Source organism: Monodon monoceros, unplaced genomic scaffold (assembly GCF_005190385.1).
Source record: "Monodon monoceros isolate NGI ecotype Baffin Bay Population unplaced genomic scaffold, NGI_Narwhal_1 Super_Scaffold_10, whole genome shotgun sequence".
Classification (NCBI taxonomy): domain Eukaryota; kingdom Metazoa; phylum Chordata; class Mammalia; order Artiodactyla; family Monodontidae; genus Monodon; species Monodon monoceros.
The window spans coordinates 46,446,166-46,464,766 of NW_021703766.1; the positions used below are offsets into that span (position 1 = coordinate 46,446,166).

The 18,601-nt window shown below is 53.2% G+C and overlaps 2 protein-coding genes across 9 annotated transcripts; one reads left to right on the forward strand and one right to left on the reverse strand.

Annotated features, from left to right (window-relative positions):
* Window positions 1–490: 490 nt before the first annotated feature.
* Window positions 491–7,404, reverse strand: CUNH19orf54 (chromosome unknown C19orf54 homolog). 8 transcript variants are annotated; one of them, XM_029213490.1, is made up of 7 exons: window positions 7,350–7,398; window positions 6,410–6,535; window positions 3,762–3,830; window positions 3,116–3,240; window positions 2,620–2,749; window positions 2,455–2,525; window positions 491–1,647 (listed from the first exon to the last, which is right to left on the reverse strand). In XM_029213490.1, the coding sequence occupies exons 4-7, from the start codon at window positions 3,216–3,218 to the stop codon at window positions 1,310–1,312; spliced, it is 642 nt and encodes a 213-aa protein (XP_029069323.1). In that variant the 5' UTR covers window positions 3,219–3,240; window positions 3,762–3,830; window positions 6,410–6,535; window positions 7,350–7,398; the 3' UTR covers window positions 491–1,309. The 8 variants fall into 8 exon arrangements, with proteins under 8 accessions (XP_029069323.1, XP_029069315.1, XP_029069321.1 ...); XM_029213482.1 differs by having other exon boundaries at window positions 6,410–7,404; XM_029213488.1 differs by lacking the exon at window positions 2,620–2,749 and having other exon boundaries at window positions 2,455–2,531; window positions 3,116–3,830; window positions 7,350–7,404.
* Window positions 7,405–7,799: 395 nt separating this feature from the next.
* Window positions 7,800–18,599, forward strand: SNRPA (small nuclear ribonucleoprotein polypeptide A). Its single transcript, XM_029237133.1, has 7 exons — window positions 7,800–7,857; window positions 8,316–8,410; window positions 11,204–11,376; window positions 13,543–13,722; window positions 15,925–16,098; window positions 16,549–16,637; window positions 18,226–18,599. The coding sequence occupies exons 2-7, from the start codon at window positions 8,338–8,340 to the stop codon at window positions 18,383–18,385; spliced, it is 849 nt and encodes a 282-aa protein (XP_029092966.1). The 5' UTR covers window positions 7,800–7,857; window positions 8,316–8,337; the 3' UTR covers window positions 18,386–18,599.
* The last annotated feature ends 2 nt before the right edge of the window (window positions 18,600–18,601 follow it).

An 18,601-nucleotide genomic window follows, 5' to 3' on the forward strand; every position in this document is an offset into this window, starting at 1 on the left:
CATTCATCCGCTTCACCGAGTTGCTACTCTTGTGCCTGGCTCTGTGCAGGGGACACAGGGGTGACCAAGACAACTCCAAGCCCTGTCCTCCAGGGCTCCCAGGACAGTGCACCAGATATAGTGCCACCCAGGGTGTCAGGGCTGGGGTGGGTAAGAAACACTACACTGTAGTTTCTAATAAAACCCTTTGTTGGGCATGGGGGACACAGGAGTGACCAAGACAGATCTGTTCCTCCCCTTTCGGAACGGATGCAATAGGTATTCGATAAATGCTCTCTCTCTTTCCCTGTCCCCCCTCCCCCATCTGCCTGGTTTGAATCCCGGCCCTGCCGCTTGCCAGCCATGTGACCTTAGGCCAGTGACTGCACTTCTTCAGGCCTCAGTCTCTCCATCTGTCAAACAGGGAGGATCTAGTACCTTCCTTACAGGGTTGGAGGATTTGATGAGTTAACGGGGGTAAAGGGGTTGGCACAAATAACTAGTCTTAGAGGCTTTTGCTTTTGTTTTTAAATCAGAACACATAGGTGGAGGAGGTGCTCAGCCAGAGGGAGTCTTCCCAGAGGAAGTGACAAGGAGCCAGGGTAGAGCAGTTCCAGAATTGTCTGTAACACAGGGCTGGGGGGTGGCGGAGACAGGACACCTAGGCACCTGAGAGGCCACTATGCCTGGCTGGTGGCAGAAAGCGTGACGAAGAACAGCCTGGGGTAAGGGAGGTGACCTGGGGCGGGGTGAGTTTAGTCCTTGCCCTGCAAGAAGTATGCCGCGCTGCGCTGCGTGGCATGCAGGGTCTCAAGTTCCCCCCGACCAGGGATCGAACTGTACCCCCTGCAGTGGAAGCGTGGAGTCCTAAACACTGGACCGCCAGGGAAGTCCCTGGTTTGCGTTTTAAAAGGCTTCCCTGGCTCCACATGGACAGACACTGGGAAGCAGCAAGCGGTCCAGAGAGAGGGCGGACAGCAGCCAGAAACGGGTGGCTGCAACACTGAGGTGGGGTGGACAAGCCCTGGGGTCTGAGCGGTTGTCAGACTCTCTTGCAGAGAGGGAGCTTGTCTGTGGGGCTCCGGGCTATAACCCCAGCCCAGAGTAGGTTATCAATACTGGGGGACGGGCTTGGGGGAGCTGAGGCCCAGGATTGGGACTGGATGGATTCGGGGGGGACCCTGCATGAAAGCTCTCTGGTTGGAGGTCCTCAGAGATCCAGCCCAAGCCCCCAGGCTGTCGTACAGAGGAGAAGATGGGGCACTCTGTGAATGGTGACACAGCTGAGCTGTGGCGGCGCCCCGTCACCCCGGCTCGGGGCTGCAGCAGGCTAGTGGCCGGAGTCCTGTGGTCGGAGGAGCAGGGCCTGGCCGCAGAGGCCGGCCCGCACCCCACCGACGGGCACCACGTACTCCCGGCCATCGGCGGCCCGAGAGGGCGAGAAGTCCGTCAGCTGCAGGTTGCTGTCCCGGACTTGGTCGTAGTCCCACAGCTGGTAATGCCAACTCTTGCCCTGCTTGGCGAGAAGGTAGACGGCTCCTGGGGAGCCTTCCTCTGGCAGGGATGGTGGCTGGCGGGGCGTGCCGGGCGCTGGGTGGAACAGGCCTGGCAGCTCAGGGTCCTCCTCATAGCCGAGGCTGGGCATACCCTGCACACCCAGCAGGACTCCTGGGAGGAGAGAGGGAGGCTGTGAGTGGGAGCTGAGCCCTGACGAGGGGCTGGGGCTCCCTGAGTCCCACACATCCCTCCAGGGTAGGTGCTGCCTCCATCCCCACACTGTCACAGAGAGGTCAGCACGGGCCAGCAGGCAGACAGCTGGGCCGGGATTTAGACCCATGGTGTTGGGCTCTAGAGCTGCAGGCATTTTAAGTCCGGCCTCCAACAGCCTGTCAGCACAGGGAGGTGCCGAGGCAGCACTGAACAGTGCAAACATCGTCAGCTAGTTGTCACCAGCTGTCCGGAAGAGCACTGCTCAGAGAGGCACGCACACAAGGGATCCTCCATCCAGGCCACCTGACGTGCAACTCTGGCCTTCTCTCAGGCAGGTGCAAAGACGAGGATGCTGACTGTAGCTAACACTTACCGAGACATGTAACATACCAGGCACCATTCAAAGAGTTTTACGTCCTCTGCCTAAGATGTGGGTGCTACTTTTGCCTTCATCTCCAGATATAGGGCAATGGAGGCCCAGAGTCACAGAGCCTGGAAGTGGCTGGACCAAGTCTGCAGCCCAGACTGTTTGATCCTTGTCTGCGCTCTGAGTTTCTGTTTGTGGAAAACCCTGATTGGCGGACACTGAAGTACCTGTTGCTGGCCAGGTCCCTGCTAAGTACCCTGTAGGGACAGGGATGGCCCAATCCTGGTTCCTGCCTTGGGTAATGGGGAGGTGTCAGTGCGAGGGTAAGAATGTGAGGAGGGGAGACGGGGCTGGGGAGATCCAGGGTGAGGGCACAGGGCATGGGAGGGGGGACCCACCTGCACTCACTGCCCAGTGGGCCTTGTGGCCCTTCCTCTGACACGGCTCGTGGTTGAAGTCCTCGTCATAGCTGGCACTGGGGTTAAGGCCAAAGCTGTGGTGTGGCTGTGGGACCCACCCGTCTCCACCCCTGCCCTGCTGCTCCCTCCCTGGCCCTGGGATACGGGATAAGCAGGGGATGTCTGGCGACAAGGTGCTGTAGGACGTGGTCTCTGTTGGGACCACCCAGGCCGCCGTAGAGCACCTCTGCCTGGCAGCCCAGTGCCTCTTGGGCCAGCCTGCCCATGTCAGTCACTGCAGGGACAGAGCAGACACAGAAAGAGCGATCGCTGTGTGCCTGGCACCATGCCAAAGGCTTTCGGGAATCAACGCCTATAACTTTCACCTTGACCATCACCTCTTTGAACAAATGCAGAAAATGAGGGACAGAGAGGGTCAGCTGCTTGTCCATGGCCACACAGTAGAAAATGGCAGAGCTGGGATGGAAACCCCAGGTGGCCTGGCTCCAGAGTCCACCCTGTGACACTCTGCTCTACTGTGGGGGGACAAGGGCCCAAAGAATGGAACAAAGCCCCCTTATGTGCCCGGTGTGTCCTAGCCAAGCTCTCCAGTCCCCTCCTGCAGAACACCTGGCTTGAATCCCTTCCACACCCAACCTACCTGAGAACATCTCCCCCTGGGCCGTGTAACCTCTCTCCATGGCCACCTGCACCAGTCTCTCCAGGGGGATGCCGCTGCGGGGTGCCAGGAGAGTGCCTGCCATCCACAAGGCCACCAGCCCGCACCTGGGGAGACACAGGCCCAGCCCCCCAACCCCTAACTCGTGTCTTTCCTGGGCCCCCTCTCACCTGGAAACTGGAGTGTGGGGAACAGGTTTGCTGCCCTGGGGGAATTCCCTTCTCCTCTCCCAGGCCAAGTGGGGAGACCTGACTCCCCCTCCTGGGACAGAGGCTGGCCATGGCCTGAACCAGGGCTGGAAGACTGGGGGTGTGGGTGGGAGGGTAGGGAGAGATGTCACCTGGGCTTCTAGGAGGAGCAGGTGCCAAGGTGGAGTCAGAGATAATGGACCAGGTTCATTTGTTCACTTGCTTATTCGTTCCAACTGTTTACTGCGCATGTACCCAGGACCCTCACCTGGTAGGTTCCCCCCTCCCTCCCCTCCTCGGCCTCCTCCTTCTCCCCAGGCTGCCTGGCGTGAACCCACTCTTCCCACACTCCTGGGTCAATCCTCACAAAGCCTGGCGAGGGCAGAGGCTCAGAACGTACGGCCGGCCAAGGGGTTGGGGTCCCGGATTAGGGCACGTACTGAGGGCCTTCTTGGATGAGGGAGGGCAGGTCAGCACAGAAGAGGATCCACTGCAGGTCACTTCTGAAACTGAATCACAGTCGCATTCAGGTCACGCGGCAACCAGCTCCTAGGGTCCCCCCATCAAGGGCTGGCTGGGAGTGGGGTGTCACGGATGGTGAAGGGGAGGAGCATGGGCTCAGCTGTCCTGAGACCTGAGCGCCGCTCTTGGCTGGGTCCGACTTCCTTCATCCCTGTTGAGACTCCTCCCCTCCCCAGCCTCAGTTTCCTCATCTGCTCAGTGGGAATCATCCTTCTGCCTGCTGCTCCCTGCTCTTTCTCTCAGTTACTGAAGGGGCAAAGAGCAGATGTGCAAAAGCTTTGCAACTAGGAGCCAGAGGGATTAAATTATTAGAAGGGGTGTCTCTACACCATGGATGAAAAAAGTAATCAATAGTCAATCTAAGAAAGAAAGAGAAAATTTTATTCAAGCCAACCTGAGGATTATAACCTGGGAGAGTCTCTCAGAACGCTCTGAGGACTGTTCCGCCTGTGAGAGATCAAAACACAGTTATATATGTTTTTTTGAGACAAAGCGTTGGTTATATGTCAAACGACATATTATTGACAGTTTACTCAATCCAGATCTACAAGTACAAAGCAAGTTATGGGTCATGGGTCATTGCGATCCCTTAACAAGGTTAAGAAGGAAAGCCGTCTCCTAAGGAGTTGTGACCCTTGATGAGATCAAGAAAAAATGTTATCCCCTAAGGAGGTCTGGTTAATGCAAACGCATAATACACGCTAAATGGGAGGGAGGAGGCCCCAGTGGGCAAAGAAAAATTTCATGTTTAAAATTCTCTTGTCTTGCCATAAAATATGAATTTTATTTTATCAATACCCAAACTCTGAATTTTTTCCCCTCTCAAACCTGTTTTTCAGGCAGTTAGATAAGGTGGGAATCCCTTCCACTCAGCCTTGAGCAAAACCAGGTAACAACTGCTCCAGGCCTAAGAGATCACCTTGATAGACTCCTCACAGGCTTCACCAGCCCCATTCTTGGGGAGGCCACTCAGAATATTTTGGTGATCCCAACCCCTCCCCTCTCTCCCCCACCAGGGCTCAGGAGGTGCCGGGCAACGTGCTTATATTTCTATCCCAAAGCCAGTGAAAGAGTAAGGTTGAGGGGGGCACCTTCCTGATGAAAGGAGATGATTATCCGCACAGTGGTTCAAAGCAGGGAGCCCCAGTGCCATGCCCTTCCTCTCCTAAGCACCGTGGCTAAGTGACTTCACCTCTATGAGCCTCAGTTTCCTCATGTGGAAAATGGGATAATAATAGTTCCTATCTTGCAGGGGGAGGGATAAATTAGGAGTCTGAAATTAACAGGTGCACACTACTGTCTATAAAATAAGACCTACTGGACAACAAGGACCTACTGTATAGCACAGGGAACTATATAGTCAATATTTTGTAATAACCTATGAGTGAAAAGAATCTGAAAAAGAATATATACAGACGTATATATGTATGTTTTTACATATATATATCTCTGAATCACTGTGCTGTACACCTGAAACTAACACGACATTGTAAATCAATTATACTTCAATTAAAAGAAAACAGCTCCCGTCTCATGGAATTGCTGAGGTTAAATTAATAAGTAAAAACACTTAGAACAGCACCTGGCATACAACAGGTAGTTGTTACTTGCATTAAATTTGCCTCATTATGGGGGAATTCCCCAGCGGTCCAGTGGTTAGGACTCTGCACTTCCATTGCAAGGGGCACGGGTTCGATCTCTGGTCAGGTAATTAAGATCCCGCAAGCTGTGCAGCACAGCCAAAACAAAAAACAAACAAAAAATTTGCCTCACTATGGTTGGGGCGTTTAGTGCAGATTATAAACTTGTCTAGAGAGCTGGAAGTTTCTTTGGTGAGTCTGGGCAGGTCACTCGTCTCTCTTCCCTTCAGCCCCGGCCCAAGTCTAGCCCCCTCCCCTCCTGCCTGATCTCCTGGTGCTCCAGCTTCCTCCTGGGCCCCTAGACTCCAATCTCACCACTCTACTCCTCGAAGGCAGTCTCTCTCCCTCCTGGAAGGGCACAGATCCATTCCACAGCTCCCCAGCGCCCTCAGGACGCCTGCCCCCGCCATGCCCTGTGTGGTCTGCTCCTGCCCAGCTGGGAAACCCCACATGTGCCACCTCCTCTGTCCCAATAAAGAAATATTTGCAGGTCCTTGAAAAGAACATCTTTTCATGTCACTCTGGGCCTGGACACAAGCTGTTTACTCTCCTCATCACGTACCCTGGCATAACTTGCTCCACAGCACTCAGGGATCCCCTCCTTCAGGCAGGCCCCACTGACCCCCCAGCCTCGGTCGGGCACTCCCTCTGGGCTCCCTCCTCACGGCTCTGACCACTCTGGGCTGTCACTGGTGGAGGGAGGGATCTGTCTCTCCCACTGGACGAGGTGCTCTTGTGAGGGCAGCTTTCCTCATTGCTGAAGACACACCGCCACTGAAGGGGTCTAAGGAAGGGGGCTGAGGCAGTCAGACTGTTTGACCTTGAGGAAATGGGAAACCCCAAGAGGAGATGGCAGCAGTGATCTGGGGACAAGTGGTTGGGTGAGACCCTGGGTGGGTGGGAAGAAAGGGGCATGGGGACCCTACCGGTTCTTGTGCAGCTTCAGGAGCCTCTTCACATCCTCTCTGCTCCTGGGGACTGGGCCGGCCCTCTCCAAGGCCTCCTTCAGGAGCTGGCTCTTCTCCAAGCCGAAGACGTGAGGGGGAGAAAACCTGGTGGTAGGGGGTGGAGGCGGCAGTGGGGGTGGTGGGGGAATACGGGTCTGGAGACTTGAGGGAGAGGGTGGAAAAGCTAATTCCGGGAGATTTGGGGGTAGGGGAGGAGGTGGAATTATGGGGGCCTGGGATGCAGGGGTTTGGGGAGGAGGAATTTGTGGCTCTAAAGAAGGAGAGCATGGAGAAATCATTTTGGGGTCTGTGACTTGGGTTGGAAGATGGAGAATGAGAGAGGGAAGGATCCTCCAAAATGTGCTGGTCGCAGGGATGGAGATTTTGAAGGTTTTAGAACTGAGTTCCAGATTTTGGGGCCTGAGCAGTGAGACTGAAAACACCAGGGCTAAAATCTGGAACCTTGGGAGCTGGGATTGAGGCTGACTTAAACCACAAGGAATCTGAGCGTTAACGGGGTCCTTTAATGTGGAACCAGATTTGTGGTATAAGTTGGGATGCAGGGCTCAAGGAGTGACACTTAGTAGGAGTTAACTTCTTATCCCTGGCTAGATTTGGAAACCTGGTGTTCAATTTCAGGACATGAAAGCGCAGACCTGGGACGAGGCACCTAAAGCGTGGGATTTACAGCCCCAGTGCTAAAGACTTGGGGAATTTAGAATAGATCGCCCCTTCGCATCCGAGACCCAAGTTTGAAACCTTAGAGCTGACCTTTGAGTCAGAGGTCAAGAGGTCAAAAGGACACCTGGCAGGGAAAACAGCTTAGTTGTGGAGAAAGTCCTGAAATCAGAGCGCAACAGGAAGAGTCTTGTGGGTAGGGGAAGGCTCATAGATCGGAGGTCGTGGGGAGCCGCGATACCGTTGGGATAGGGTACGGAGTCGGGAAGTAAGGCGCGCCTCCCCTTCCAGCAAAATGGCGGCCGCAGCGCACAAACGCTCCCAAACCCGGAGGTAAAACTCGCAACTCGTGTCCGCCCCTTTAACAATCACGTGACAGAGAACGCGTAGCGGCTGGGGAGAGGTGGGGCTTCCAAAGAAAGGCCTCCGAAGAGACGGCCGCAAGAACCGCGTTCCGATTGGCAAGAAGAGCGAGAGGGGGCGCGGCCTTCACTGATTGGTCCGTAGCCCCGAGTGCCGCAAAAGGAGGCGGGCTTGCAGGCGGTGGGCGGAGTTTTCCTGCCGAGGCGGGAACCCAAGTGTCGTTTTGATTGGCAAAATCTGGATCCAGGATTCTGATTGGCCAAGCTACCAGGTTTCCGCGCAGGGATTGGCTTGTAGAAAAACAAAGGCGGGACCAGGAGAGGAAGTTTTGTGGTCGGCGCTCAGCAAGGTAGCAGAAGCCCGTTGCGGGAGCTGAGACACTTTCGGTGAGTGTCCTTGGGCTCAGGCGGCCATGGGCGCCTGGCGGGTGGAGGGCTTGGCGCCCGGGTATTCCCGCGCCTCGTGTTGGGGAATTCTTTTCCTGCTGCTCGAGGCCAGGGCTCTGCAAAGTCGTCCCTCCCTCCTTAACTGCCTCTACATCCGGGCTTTTTCTCCTGGACCGCCTTTGAGGTCGTGGGCCAGTGGGAATCGCCATCTAGGACACTCGCCTACTGAGTCGCGTAGAGCATCCTGGGACTCGTAGTAAACCTCACGAGATTTCCCTCACCACGCGGGGAGGAGAAGCGGTGTCCTGCGTTTGCTTTGTTTTCCGAGCTGTTCTCCCCTCTTCCCTTCTCTCTGCTTTACCTGACTTCCTCTTGAAAGGAAGATCCCTAAACAGCCCGCGTTGGGACCAAGGATTTGCAGAAACCCAGGGCTGAGTGGGACTTTTTCATTCTTTCAGCCCTACCTCAGCAACTCACTCCATGGCAGTTCCCGAGACCCGCCCCAACCACACTATTTATATCAACAATCTCAACGAGAAGATCAAGAAGGATGGTGAGTTCTCGGGATAGTCCGGACTCCAGGCTATCCCGCAAGAGCCGGCCCCCTCTTCTGTCCCCAGCATCCGTGTCTCTTCCTCAGCCTTGTCCACTCAAACTGTTAGAGTTAACCCCTCGACCTTTGCACATGCTGCTTCCTCTGCCTTTAACATTTCCTCAGTTCATCTTACGCTTTGCCCATTAACCTGGTCACTTACTCATGCTTCAAGGTTTCACCTCACAGGACCCCTCCTCCAGGATGCCTTCCCCCTCCCTTTTCCACCCACGTGCCTGCCTCTGACTTCCCATAACCCTGGACATCCCCCTTCAAGCCCTGATTGTTCTGGGCTGTCATGGGGCTGTCTCTTTCCTGGCCTGTGAGTTCCAGGAGGGTAAGAACTGCAACTGTCTTGGTCAGTGATTAGCCCACAATGAACTGTTTCATTTCAAAATGAAAATGAAATGAACAATAATGATGGCTAACACTCGGTACCAGGTGCTGACGTAAATACAAATCTTGGTTACTTTTAACTTGCACAGCAACCCTGCAGGAAGGACCTATTCTTCCCATTTCTCGGATTAGGAAACTGAGACTCAGGGGTGATATGATTTGCCCAGGGTCACACAGCACTGAAAAGTGGTTGACGCCACCAGTATGGAATTCTGCTTAAAAACTCAATTCTTGACATCAGACATACTTTTCCATTTTCTTGAGCAAGTTACCACTTTTTGTTGACACTCATTTTCTATATAGGAAGACTGGGCAAAGTCATATCTTCTCTGTGTGGGTGTTATGGGGATTATATTAGATAAACTTCCATTCAGCCATTCAGCTTCTTGTTATGGTGCTCAGCGGTTAGTAAGTGTTGGATAAGTGTTAGCTCTTATTGCCTCAAGAAAATTATTAGGAGAACCAAAGGAGCTCGCTGGGATTAAGTTTGACGTTACCAATAAAGTTGCTGTTGAAGGTAATAAAACGAGCCACGTAAATCCCTCATATACTTTTAGAACGTTGTGCCCAGCCAGTGCTTTGTGGAGCTGGGGACACACTGGTGACTGAGGCAGTCCTGGCCCTAGCTTCATGGAGCCACAGTCCAATAGGGATGACAGACCTGCTACCAGACAGTGATATCCCAGAGTAGGGCCGTGATTGGGGAAGCACAGGCAGAGTTGTCAGGGTTGAGAAGAGGTATTCATTCAGTTTCATAGAAAAGGAGACATTTTGGAAAAGCCTAACAGGTAGAAGAAGCAGTATTTATGTTATTATTTATGTTATGATGTGGGGGAAGAGAGTTCTTAACTTGGACCAGCACATGCAAATATCCATGGGCAAAAGAGAGCCCAGGGCATTCTGGGAACTACATGTACTATAGTTTTGTGTGTCTGAGACTTAGAGGCCTATGACTCATGGAGAACGGTGCACTCTGGCTCATGGGGCCTTGTGGGCTGGGTGAGCTGTTGGACTTTGTCCTGAGGGCTTTGGGGAGCCAGGCAAGGGATGCAATTAATTGTGAAAGATCTTTCCAGCTGTGGAGGGTGAACTTGAGTGGGCAAGAAAGGAGACTGGGGAGAGGCCCAGAGTCCAGCGGAATGACTAAAGCCCAAACTGGGTTCATGGGGATGGGGAGTGGAGACAAAGCCCAGAAATGTCATCAGAATTTTTGGCTATTTGCTTCCCTCTTTACCCTGCCCCGCCTTTTCTTTCCTCTCCTGTATTTCTTTGACCAAACATCTTAAGCTCAGATACCTTCTTTGCATAAGACTGGTACCCTTTTCTTGCTGTCAGGTGTGGCAGTTTGCTAGTGAGGTATGGTGGTACTGGGTTCGGATGGGCTTGGCTCCTTGTCCCTGTCCTGGTGCTGGCTCTTCAGGGTCTTCCCAGCACCCTTGGGACACTCCTCCTGGGCCAGTGACAGACCCTCTGAGAGCTTCTATCCATGGTAGTAAAATTGAGACAGTTATAACTGCTGCTTCATGGAGTGGTTGTAAGAATGTAGTGAACTTATTTCCATAAATCATTTAATGGTACCTTTATTCATGCAAAAGCTTTTGGAGGTTTGTGTGCTGGTGACCGTACTGCTCATGGGGATAAGGTGATAAATAAGAAGGCTTGTAGCTCTTCAGAAGGAGAGCTAAACAATAAGTAAACAAACATGATGTCAAGAGGTGGGAAATGCCATGAAGGAAGAGCAGGTAGGGTCCCAGGAGTGGGGGAGAGTGACGTGAGAGGGCACTTACTCACACAGGGTGGTCAGGGAGTGCCTCAGGTGGCAGCATATCTGCTGAGCCCTGGTTGAATGGAAGGAGGCCATGTACACATCAGAAGGATGCTCCTAGTAGAGGGAGCAGCCAATGCAAAGGTCCTGAGGCAGAGTTGCTGTGATGGGCCTGAGAAAGGGCAGGAAAGCCAGTGTGGCTGGAGCTATAGGAGTGAAGGTGGAGTGTGGGGAGAGATGAGGTGGTAGAAGTCAGCCAGGGCCACATCAGAGGGGCATGTGTCAAGGTGCTGGAGACAATGAGAAGAAGTGCTCGCATTTATCGAGCGTTTACCGTGTGTCCTTTGTATGTGTGACTCACGTTCCTCGTACAGCGACGTTGTGGGGTAGGTACTGTTACTGCCGATCTCTTCCAGAGGAGTGCACGCGACCACTTGAGTGGTTCTAGGCTGCTGCTGGTATTGCTCTGTACTCGTCAGTGGACTGATGGTTTCCCTCCTGGGCTGCGTCTTCTCTGCAAAGGGGAGCTCGAGACGCAGGACATGATACCAAGGCCTCCAGTCACCTATTGGTCTTTCCTCCCCCCACCGCAGAACTGAAGAAGTCCCTGTACGCTATCTTCTCCCAGTTTGGCCAGATCCTGGATATCCTGGTATCACGAAGCCTGAAGATGAGGGGCCAGGCCTTTGTCATCTTCAAGGAGGTCAGCAGCGCCACCAATGCCCTGCGCTCCATGCAGGGTTTCCCCTTCTACGACAAGCCCATGGTGAGCACTGGGTGTGGAGGGTGTGGGTGTATGCCCGTGCAAGGCTGTTGCAGGCTGGATGGGTCTGGACTTATGTTGCCTGTATTCCAGACCATTGAGGACGGGAGTTTCTCTTGCTAGTCCTCAGCATCCACTGTTCACTGCGCTGGGGCTGTGGAAACACCGTGATCAAGGGAAGGCCCAGCTCCGCCCTCTCGGGCCCACAGTGCAGTTGGAGAGACACGCCTGCCTCCAGATGGCCATGACCCGGAGGGGTCGGGGCTGGGACCGGGCAAGTGCACAGAGCTGGGGGAGCTTAGGCGCGGCCTCTCACCCATTCTGGGAGTTTGCCGGGAAGCCTTTCCGGATGAGTAAGACTTGGAGAAGAGTCGCTGGGGGAGGAGAGGGAGAAAGACAGTGGACTAAGGCCTGGAGATAACCAAGAGCACACGTAGTTGAGGAAGTGAGTCAAGTTCCCTTAGCTGGAGTGAAGGGTGGGATGTGGTGGGAGGGACTGGCCTGGAGAGCCAGTCAGAAGTCAGGCTAGGAGCTGGAGTTGGTCCTGAAAGTGGACTTGATTCCGAGGGTGCTGGGGAAGCAAGGGAAGCTTTTCGGGGACTGCCTGTGGCTGTTGGGTAGGGGGGTTAGGAGGGAGATGGGGTTCCATTGTGAAGGTGAGGCTGGGTTGGCTCCCGGGTTGGGCTGGGACCAGGGCAAGGGCCGTGGGATGGGAAGAAGTGGGTTACGGATGTTCAGGAGGCCAAGTGGACAGCCGTGGGGACTGCCGTCCAGGAGGTGAGGAGTGGCTTAAAGTCCCTGCCCTGAACTAGAATTCCTGCTGTTATCAGTGGGAGATGTTTTTGGTTCTTCGGGCTTTTTCCTTTGTTCCTCAGTCAGTTTTCCAGTTTCACCTGATTGTAATATGCTTCCCTGAACCAGTTCCCTTGGGGAGGTGAGAGAAGTGTCAGTGCCTGCAGGTCCCAGGCAGGCCACTTCATGTGGAAGACACTGGCCCCGGGTTTAGCGGGGCCACCTGGAGCCCTCACCTCCTTCTGGAGTGCGCCGCGATGTTGCTTCTCTGGAGCGGCCAGGAATTCACTTTTGAGGACTAAAACCAGTAAATCGTTTTGTGTAGACCCTCCTCCCCTGCTTTTCTCTGAAATCATTGCTTGGACCATATGAAGCACTGAGCCACTGTGAGTTCTATCAGTGAGTCCTGTCAACTCTACCTTCAAAACCTCTACCAAAAAAATAAAAGAAAAAAACCAAAACGTCTCCAAAACAAACAAAACCCTCCACCCATTCTCGCTCCCCCCCTGCCACCCACCTAGTTTCAGCTGCCACCCTTCTCCCTGGTTTGACACCTGGTCCTCACAGGCCACTCTCCATCCCGTGGCCACAGCGCTCCTTGGGAGTCACAAGTGAGAACTCGTCACTCCCCTGCTTATAACACTCCTGGCTTTCTCCCTCCTCATCTTTGTTGGCCTCCTTGCTTTTCCTTGAACACACCCTGCATTCCTTAGCTCTTTGATGGCTGTTCCTTTGCTAGGATGCTCTTTTCCCTAGATGTCTGCGTGGCTCCCTCCCTCCCTCTGTCTGTACACCAGTGTTTTCTCACTGAGGTCTTTCCTGCCCACACTCTGAAAATTTCAGTTCTTAACTCCTCACATCCCCTTCTCCAGTTCACTTTTTAATCTCTGTCATATCTTTCCCAGCGAACAGACTCCATGAGAGCGGGGGCTTTTGTGTGATTTGCTCATTGCTGTACCGCCAGAGCAGATATAGGTGCTCCATAAACCGCTGAATGAATGAGATTTAGCCTGGAGGCTCAGTTCTCTTCCTGTGTGATGGAAGCCCCCCTGCACAGTGCTCCTGTCCTGACCTTGTTTCCTTCCTTCTGCCTTGGGCCTGATGCTTGGGGCTGTCCCATCTTCCCTTCAGAATCTCAGCAACCACTGACTGGGCACTTGCTGTGTGCCAGGCACCGTTTGGAGCACTTTCACTCATGGTCTTCACGATTGTCCTTTGAAGTGGGAAATACTGCAGTCCCTATTTGACAGATGAGGACGTTGAGGCCAAGTGATTTCTGTGACATTACTCACCAAGCTCCTGGCAAGGTCTGATTTGGCATCCGGGTGGTCTGGCCCCAGACCAGTCTCCTTAACCCTTCTGCTCTCGGTTCGGCAGCGCATCCAGTACGCCAAGACTGACTCGGATATCATTGCCAAGATGAAGGGCACCTTTGTGGAGCGGGACCGCAAGCGGGAGAAGAGGAAGCCCAAGAGCCAGGAGACCCCGGCTGCCAAGAAGGCCGTGCAGGGTGGGGCGGCCGCCCCTGTGGTGGGCGCCGTCCAGGGGCCTGTCCCGGTAAGCTGGGGCCCAGAGACATGGCCTTCTCACCACCAGGTCTTCCTCAGCCACGTGGGCTGGCTTGGGGGTGGGGTGGGGAGGGGTCTCCCCTTGTGGATTCAGACTCCCCTCTCCCATTTTTCTTAGCGAGATTGTGTGCCTGTCTCTAGGGAGGGGTTGAGCATGTGAGTGACGGTATCTCCACTTGGAAATGTCTGTGCCTGCCTGCCTGTTTCTCAGGATCTTTCTTTCTCTGTGTCTCACTGTTTTGTTTTCTCTTTCTCCTTGACCTTGATTTTGCTGTCTGTGTCTTCTAAGTCAATGTCTGTGTAGAAAATCCAGAGAAAACTACTAATCAACTGTTAGGATTAAAAAGAATTTAATTTAACAAGGTTACCAGATATAAGGTCAGTATGGAAAAAGTCAGTTTTATTTCTACACTTAGGGCACAAACAGGTAGACTTCAAATTGAAAGATAGCTCCGAGGAGTAAATCAACAAAAAGTGTGCAAGGCCACCCACTGAAACTATAGAACATGGCTGAGCGAAATTGGAGATGACCTCATCAAATGGATAGGAAGACTCACTGCTATTAAGACTTCAGTTCTCTGCAAATTAATTTAAAATTCAACACAATTCCAGTCAAAATCCCAGCAGGGACTTGTGGGGACAGACAGGCCGTCTGTAAATGTCTGGAAAGGCAAAGCAAGGCAGACGAGGAGAACAAAGCTGGGGGCCTGCTATATAGTAATCAAGATGGTATGGTATTGGCATAAGGGTAGAAAGATGGACTAGTGGGGCAGAATAGAGTCCTGAAACATCCACATGTGTATGTAGTCACTCCATGTATGTCAAGGTACCACATGCAGTCCAGTGGTAAAAGGGGTTTTTCCCCTAGTAAATGATACTGGGCCAATTGGATATCTGTAAGGGGAAAAGTTAGCCCTGCCTTAACAATGTATAAGTTACTTTGAGGTGAATCATAGACCTGAATGTGACAGCTACAACAATAAACGTTCTAGAAGAAAACAGGAAAATGTCTACGACCTTGGTGAGGGCGTGAAGAGTGGAAACATCCTGTTTTCTAAACAGGATACAGAAAGCACCAAGTATTAAAGAAAAGATGGACGGATTGGACCCACTCAGGTCTCCGAACCTCCACGTCGGCTTTTCTGATGGGTTGTGCTCTATTGTGTCTTGTGTCGGTGATGGTGTCTGGCTTACTATCGAGCTTCGCCACTCTTACCGTCTCCACTCTTCTGTGCCCAGCTTTCTGTCCACCTTTGACTCTTAGATGGGATTCCAGCTCCTGCCTCCCCTGGGTGCACACGCTCTTGGCCTTCAGGCTGTCTCCCTTCCCCTTGCCACCAGCGCTCCCACTTCTTCACGCACCTGCCTTGACCATTCCTAGCTACCTCTGCCTTCCACTGTCTGTTCTTTGGGTCTGTTTCTTTTTCCATGAAGTTTAGTTTTAGAAGCAGGAGTACAGCATGCTGCTTACAGTGTTTATTTCCACCCCTTTTAGTTGACAATGTTTTTGGGTTTTTTCCTAGGCTATTTTTCTACTCATATGTCTCTAAACAAAGTTAGGCCCTTCTGGCGATTTTTTTTTTTTTTTCCTTTGGCCACACCACATGGCATGTGGGATCTTAGCTCCCTGACCAGGGATTGAATCCATGCCCCATGCAGTGGAAGCTCACAGTCCTAACCACTGGACCACCAGGGAAGTCCACCTGACCAATTTTTTTTTTTTTTTTTTTTGCGGTACGCGGGCCTCTCACTGTTGTGGCCTCTCCCGTTGCGGAGCACAGGCTCCGGACGCGCAGGCTCAGCGGCCATGGCTCACAGGCCCAGCCGCTCCGCAGCATGTGGGATCTTCCTGGACCGGGGCACGAACCCCGGTCCCCTGCATCGGCAGGCGGACTCTCAACCACTGTGCCACCAGGGAAGCCCCCCCTGACCAATCTTTCTATGTTAAAAAAAGTTTTTTTTGAAACTCTTTGATTTAATGTCTGCTGTGACCTTGGGTCTGTTTTGCTCCATCCATCCCTCTTTGGGTGCCTTTTTTGCCTTTTCCAAGACTGGATCTTTCTCCCTGTGTCTCTCACACCCTGGGTTTCCTGTAACAACCTTTTCTTCTCTCTGTTTCCTGTCGGCACTGAAAGCACACCTCCTCCCACCTGCTGGCGCCCCTCTCAGTCCTGCCCTTCTCTCCCTGCAGGGCATGCCGCCGATGACTCAGGCGCCCCGCATCATGCACCACATGCCGGGCCAGCCTCCCTACATGCCGCCCCCCGGCATGATCCCACCTCCGGGCCTCGCACCCGGCCAGATCCCACCAGGGGCCATGCCTCCACAGCAACTTATGCCGGGACAGATGCCACCTGCACAGCCTGTAAGTGTCTGGTCCTCCTGGGGTCTGCTATAGTCAGAAGACAGGAGTGGCAAGGGGCTGGTGGGAGCACTGTTTTAGGTTGGGTGGTCTGGGCAGGCCTCCTTGAGAAGGTGATACTGGAGGATGAGGATGTAGCAATGGTGTCAGGTCCTGGGACAGAGAAATTGGTGTGTTCGTTGGAGCAGCTTTGGAAGGTCACGGTGAGGCTGGAGTGAGGGTAGGCATCTAGTTTCATTCAGTGAACTTCTGAGCACCTGCTTATGGGTACAGCAGTGCTCTCTTGTGGCTTACAGTCTAGGGGGGGCAAGACAGGCAACAACACAGGGTATGTCAGGTGCAGGACTAGAAAGAATTCAGGAAGGGGTGGGGGTGGGGTGGGGCAGGGGCTGGAGAGCAGGAGTGCTGTAGATCCCTGACCAGACTCAATGGGCTCCCGTCGCTCTCCTGCAGCTTTCAGAAAATCCACCAAATCACATCTTGTTCCTCACAAACCTGCCTGAAGAGACCAACGAGCTCATGCTTTCCATGCTTTTCAACCAGTAAGTGGGGCCTGTGGCTGACCGGGGGCCAGAGGGTGATGGCCAGGAGGTGGCACCATGGGGATGGACGAGCTTCACAATTCTGCTGGTGGAGTCCCAAGCCTGCTTAGGCTGTACAGGCGGGACAACGACTAGAGGTTAAAAGGAGGAGGGTGAAGTCGGGTCTGCAGCGGCGGGGTGTAGTGGGCAGCAGTGGCCAGGGCGGGTGGGCCGTCCTCTGCCTTCATGGGGCTGCAGTGGGGCTCCAGGCTCTGTGTCTCATCTTTGCAGTCTCTAAATTGGACATAGGCAAGTCAAACAAGAGTGAGATGTCACTGAACACTGGCTAGACTGGTAGGAGTCAGCCTCTTTAGACTGCAAGTATGGGAGGTGGGGATGCTTGACCCCGCGTGCCCTGCAGATGGGATGCAGAGCACTGCGGGCGTTGTGTAGGGTAACTGGCCACCGTTTAGTCATGCTCACCTGGTGGCTTTGCTGCTTTTTTTCTTTCCCCCCACATTTTTTTTTTAATTGGAGTATAATTGCTTTACAATGTTGTGTTAGTTTCTGCTGTACAGTGAAGTGAATCAGCTATATGTGTATATATATCCCATCCCTCTTGGACCTCCCTCCGCCCCGCCATCCCACCCATCTAGGTCATCACAGAGCACTGAGCTGAGCTCCCTGTGCTATACAGCAGGTTCCCACTAGCTATCCATTTTACACATGGTAGTGTGTTCATGTCAAACCTAATCTCCAATTCATCCCACCCTCCCCTGGCACCCCTGTGTTCACGTGTCTGTTCTCTACGTCTGCATTTCTCTTCCTGCCCTGCAGGTAGGTTCACCTATACCATTTTCATCTGTACCTGTTTCTAACTGTATATCCTACAGAAATTCTAACACGAGGCCCCAGGGGCTGTGGGTAGGGCATTCCTCACAGTGTGGCAGGGAGCCAGAGGCAGCCTGGGAGAAGGGAGAGGTCAAGTGCAGGTGCTCGCGACTGCACGCCACGTGGCAGCTAGAGGGAACAGGAAGAGCAGCGTGCGTGGTTCCTTATGCTAATGCCGAGGGGCAATTTTGAGAAGCTGAATAAAACGGGAAAAGAATGCCATGCATTCATATACCATGTCCACAGAACAATGCATATTTTCTAAGGATACTCATGGAGAAAGGGATAACCAGTAAACATGAGGATGGTTGCCTAATGGGGGAGGAAGTAAGGAATGAGAAGAGGGAAATGAAAGAAACAGCAGACCATGAAAGTCGGGATGGTGGTAATTTCCGGAGTGGTTGATTCCTTAGATTGGGAGAGGACGTGGAGGGTGGGGAGGAGGCAGTGTTCTTTGTTTTGACGGAGGTTATGGTTGCACAGGTGTTCATGTTAACAGTTTTATTTAAATGGTATGTTTCCTTTGTGCACACTTTTTTATATTAGGGTTTATCAACTTAGCGTCATACACGTTTGGGGCTGGATAATTCTTTGTTATTGGGGCTGTCCTCTGCATTGTGGGATGTTTAGCAACATTCCTGGCCCCTACCCCCAGGATGCCAGAAAGTTGGGGGGAGGTGCTGAGTCTGGATTCCTGAGGTCTCTGACCATCTCTCAGGTTCCCTGGCTTCAAGGAGGTCCGGCTGGTCCCAGGGCGGCACGACATCGCCTTCGTGGAGTTTGACAATGAGGTGCAGGCAGGGGCCGCACGCGACGCCCTGCAGGGTTTCAAGATCACCCAGAACAACGCCATGAAGATCTCCTTTGCCAAGAAGTAGCACCCTTTCCCCATGTCTCTGTCCCCTGTTCTGGGGCCACCCCCTCCCCCTCTTGGCTCAGCCCCCTGAAGGTAAGTCCCCCTCGGGGGCCTTCTTGGAGCCGTGTGTGAGTGAATGGTCGCCACACAGCATTGTACCCAGAGTCTGTCCCCAGACATTGCACCTGGCGCTGTTAGGCTGGAATTAAAGTGTTTTTTTAGAGGTTTGTTTTTTTCA

Coding starts and splice junctions, on each gene's coding strand:
- CUNH19orf54 (XM_029213482.1), bottom strand. CDS start 6,729: ATGATTTCTCCATGCTCTCCTTCTTTAGAGCCACAAATTCCTCCTCCC. Junction 3,241..3,761: donor CTCATCCAAGAAGGCCCTCA/GTACGTGCCCTA, acceptor GTGTCTCCCCAG/GTGCGGGCTGGTGGCCTTGT. Junction 1,648..2,454: donor CCACTGGGCAGTGAGTGCAG/GTGGGTCCCCCC, acceptor CTCTCCTCCCAG/GAGTCCTGCTGGGTGTGCAG.
- SNRPA (XM_029237133.1), top strand. CDS start 8,338: ATGGCAGTTCCCGAGACCCGCCCCAACCACACTATTTATATCAACAAT. Junction 16,099..16,548: donor AGATGCCACCTGCACAGCCT/GTAAGTGTCTGG, acceptor GCTCTCCTGCAG/CTTTCAGAAAATCCACCAAA. Junction 16,638..18,225: donor CTTTCCATGCTTTTCAACCA/GTAAGTGGGGCC, acceptor ACCATCTCTCAG/GTTCCCTGGCTTCAAGGAGG.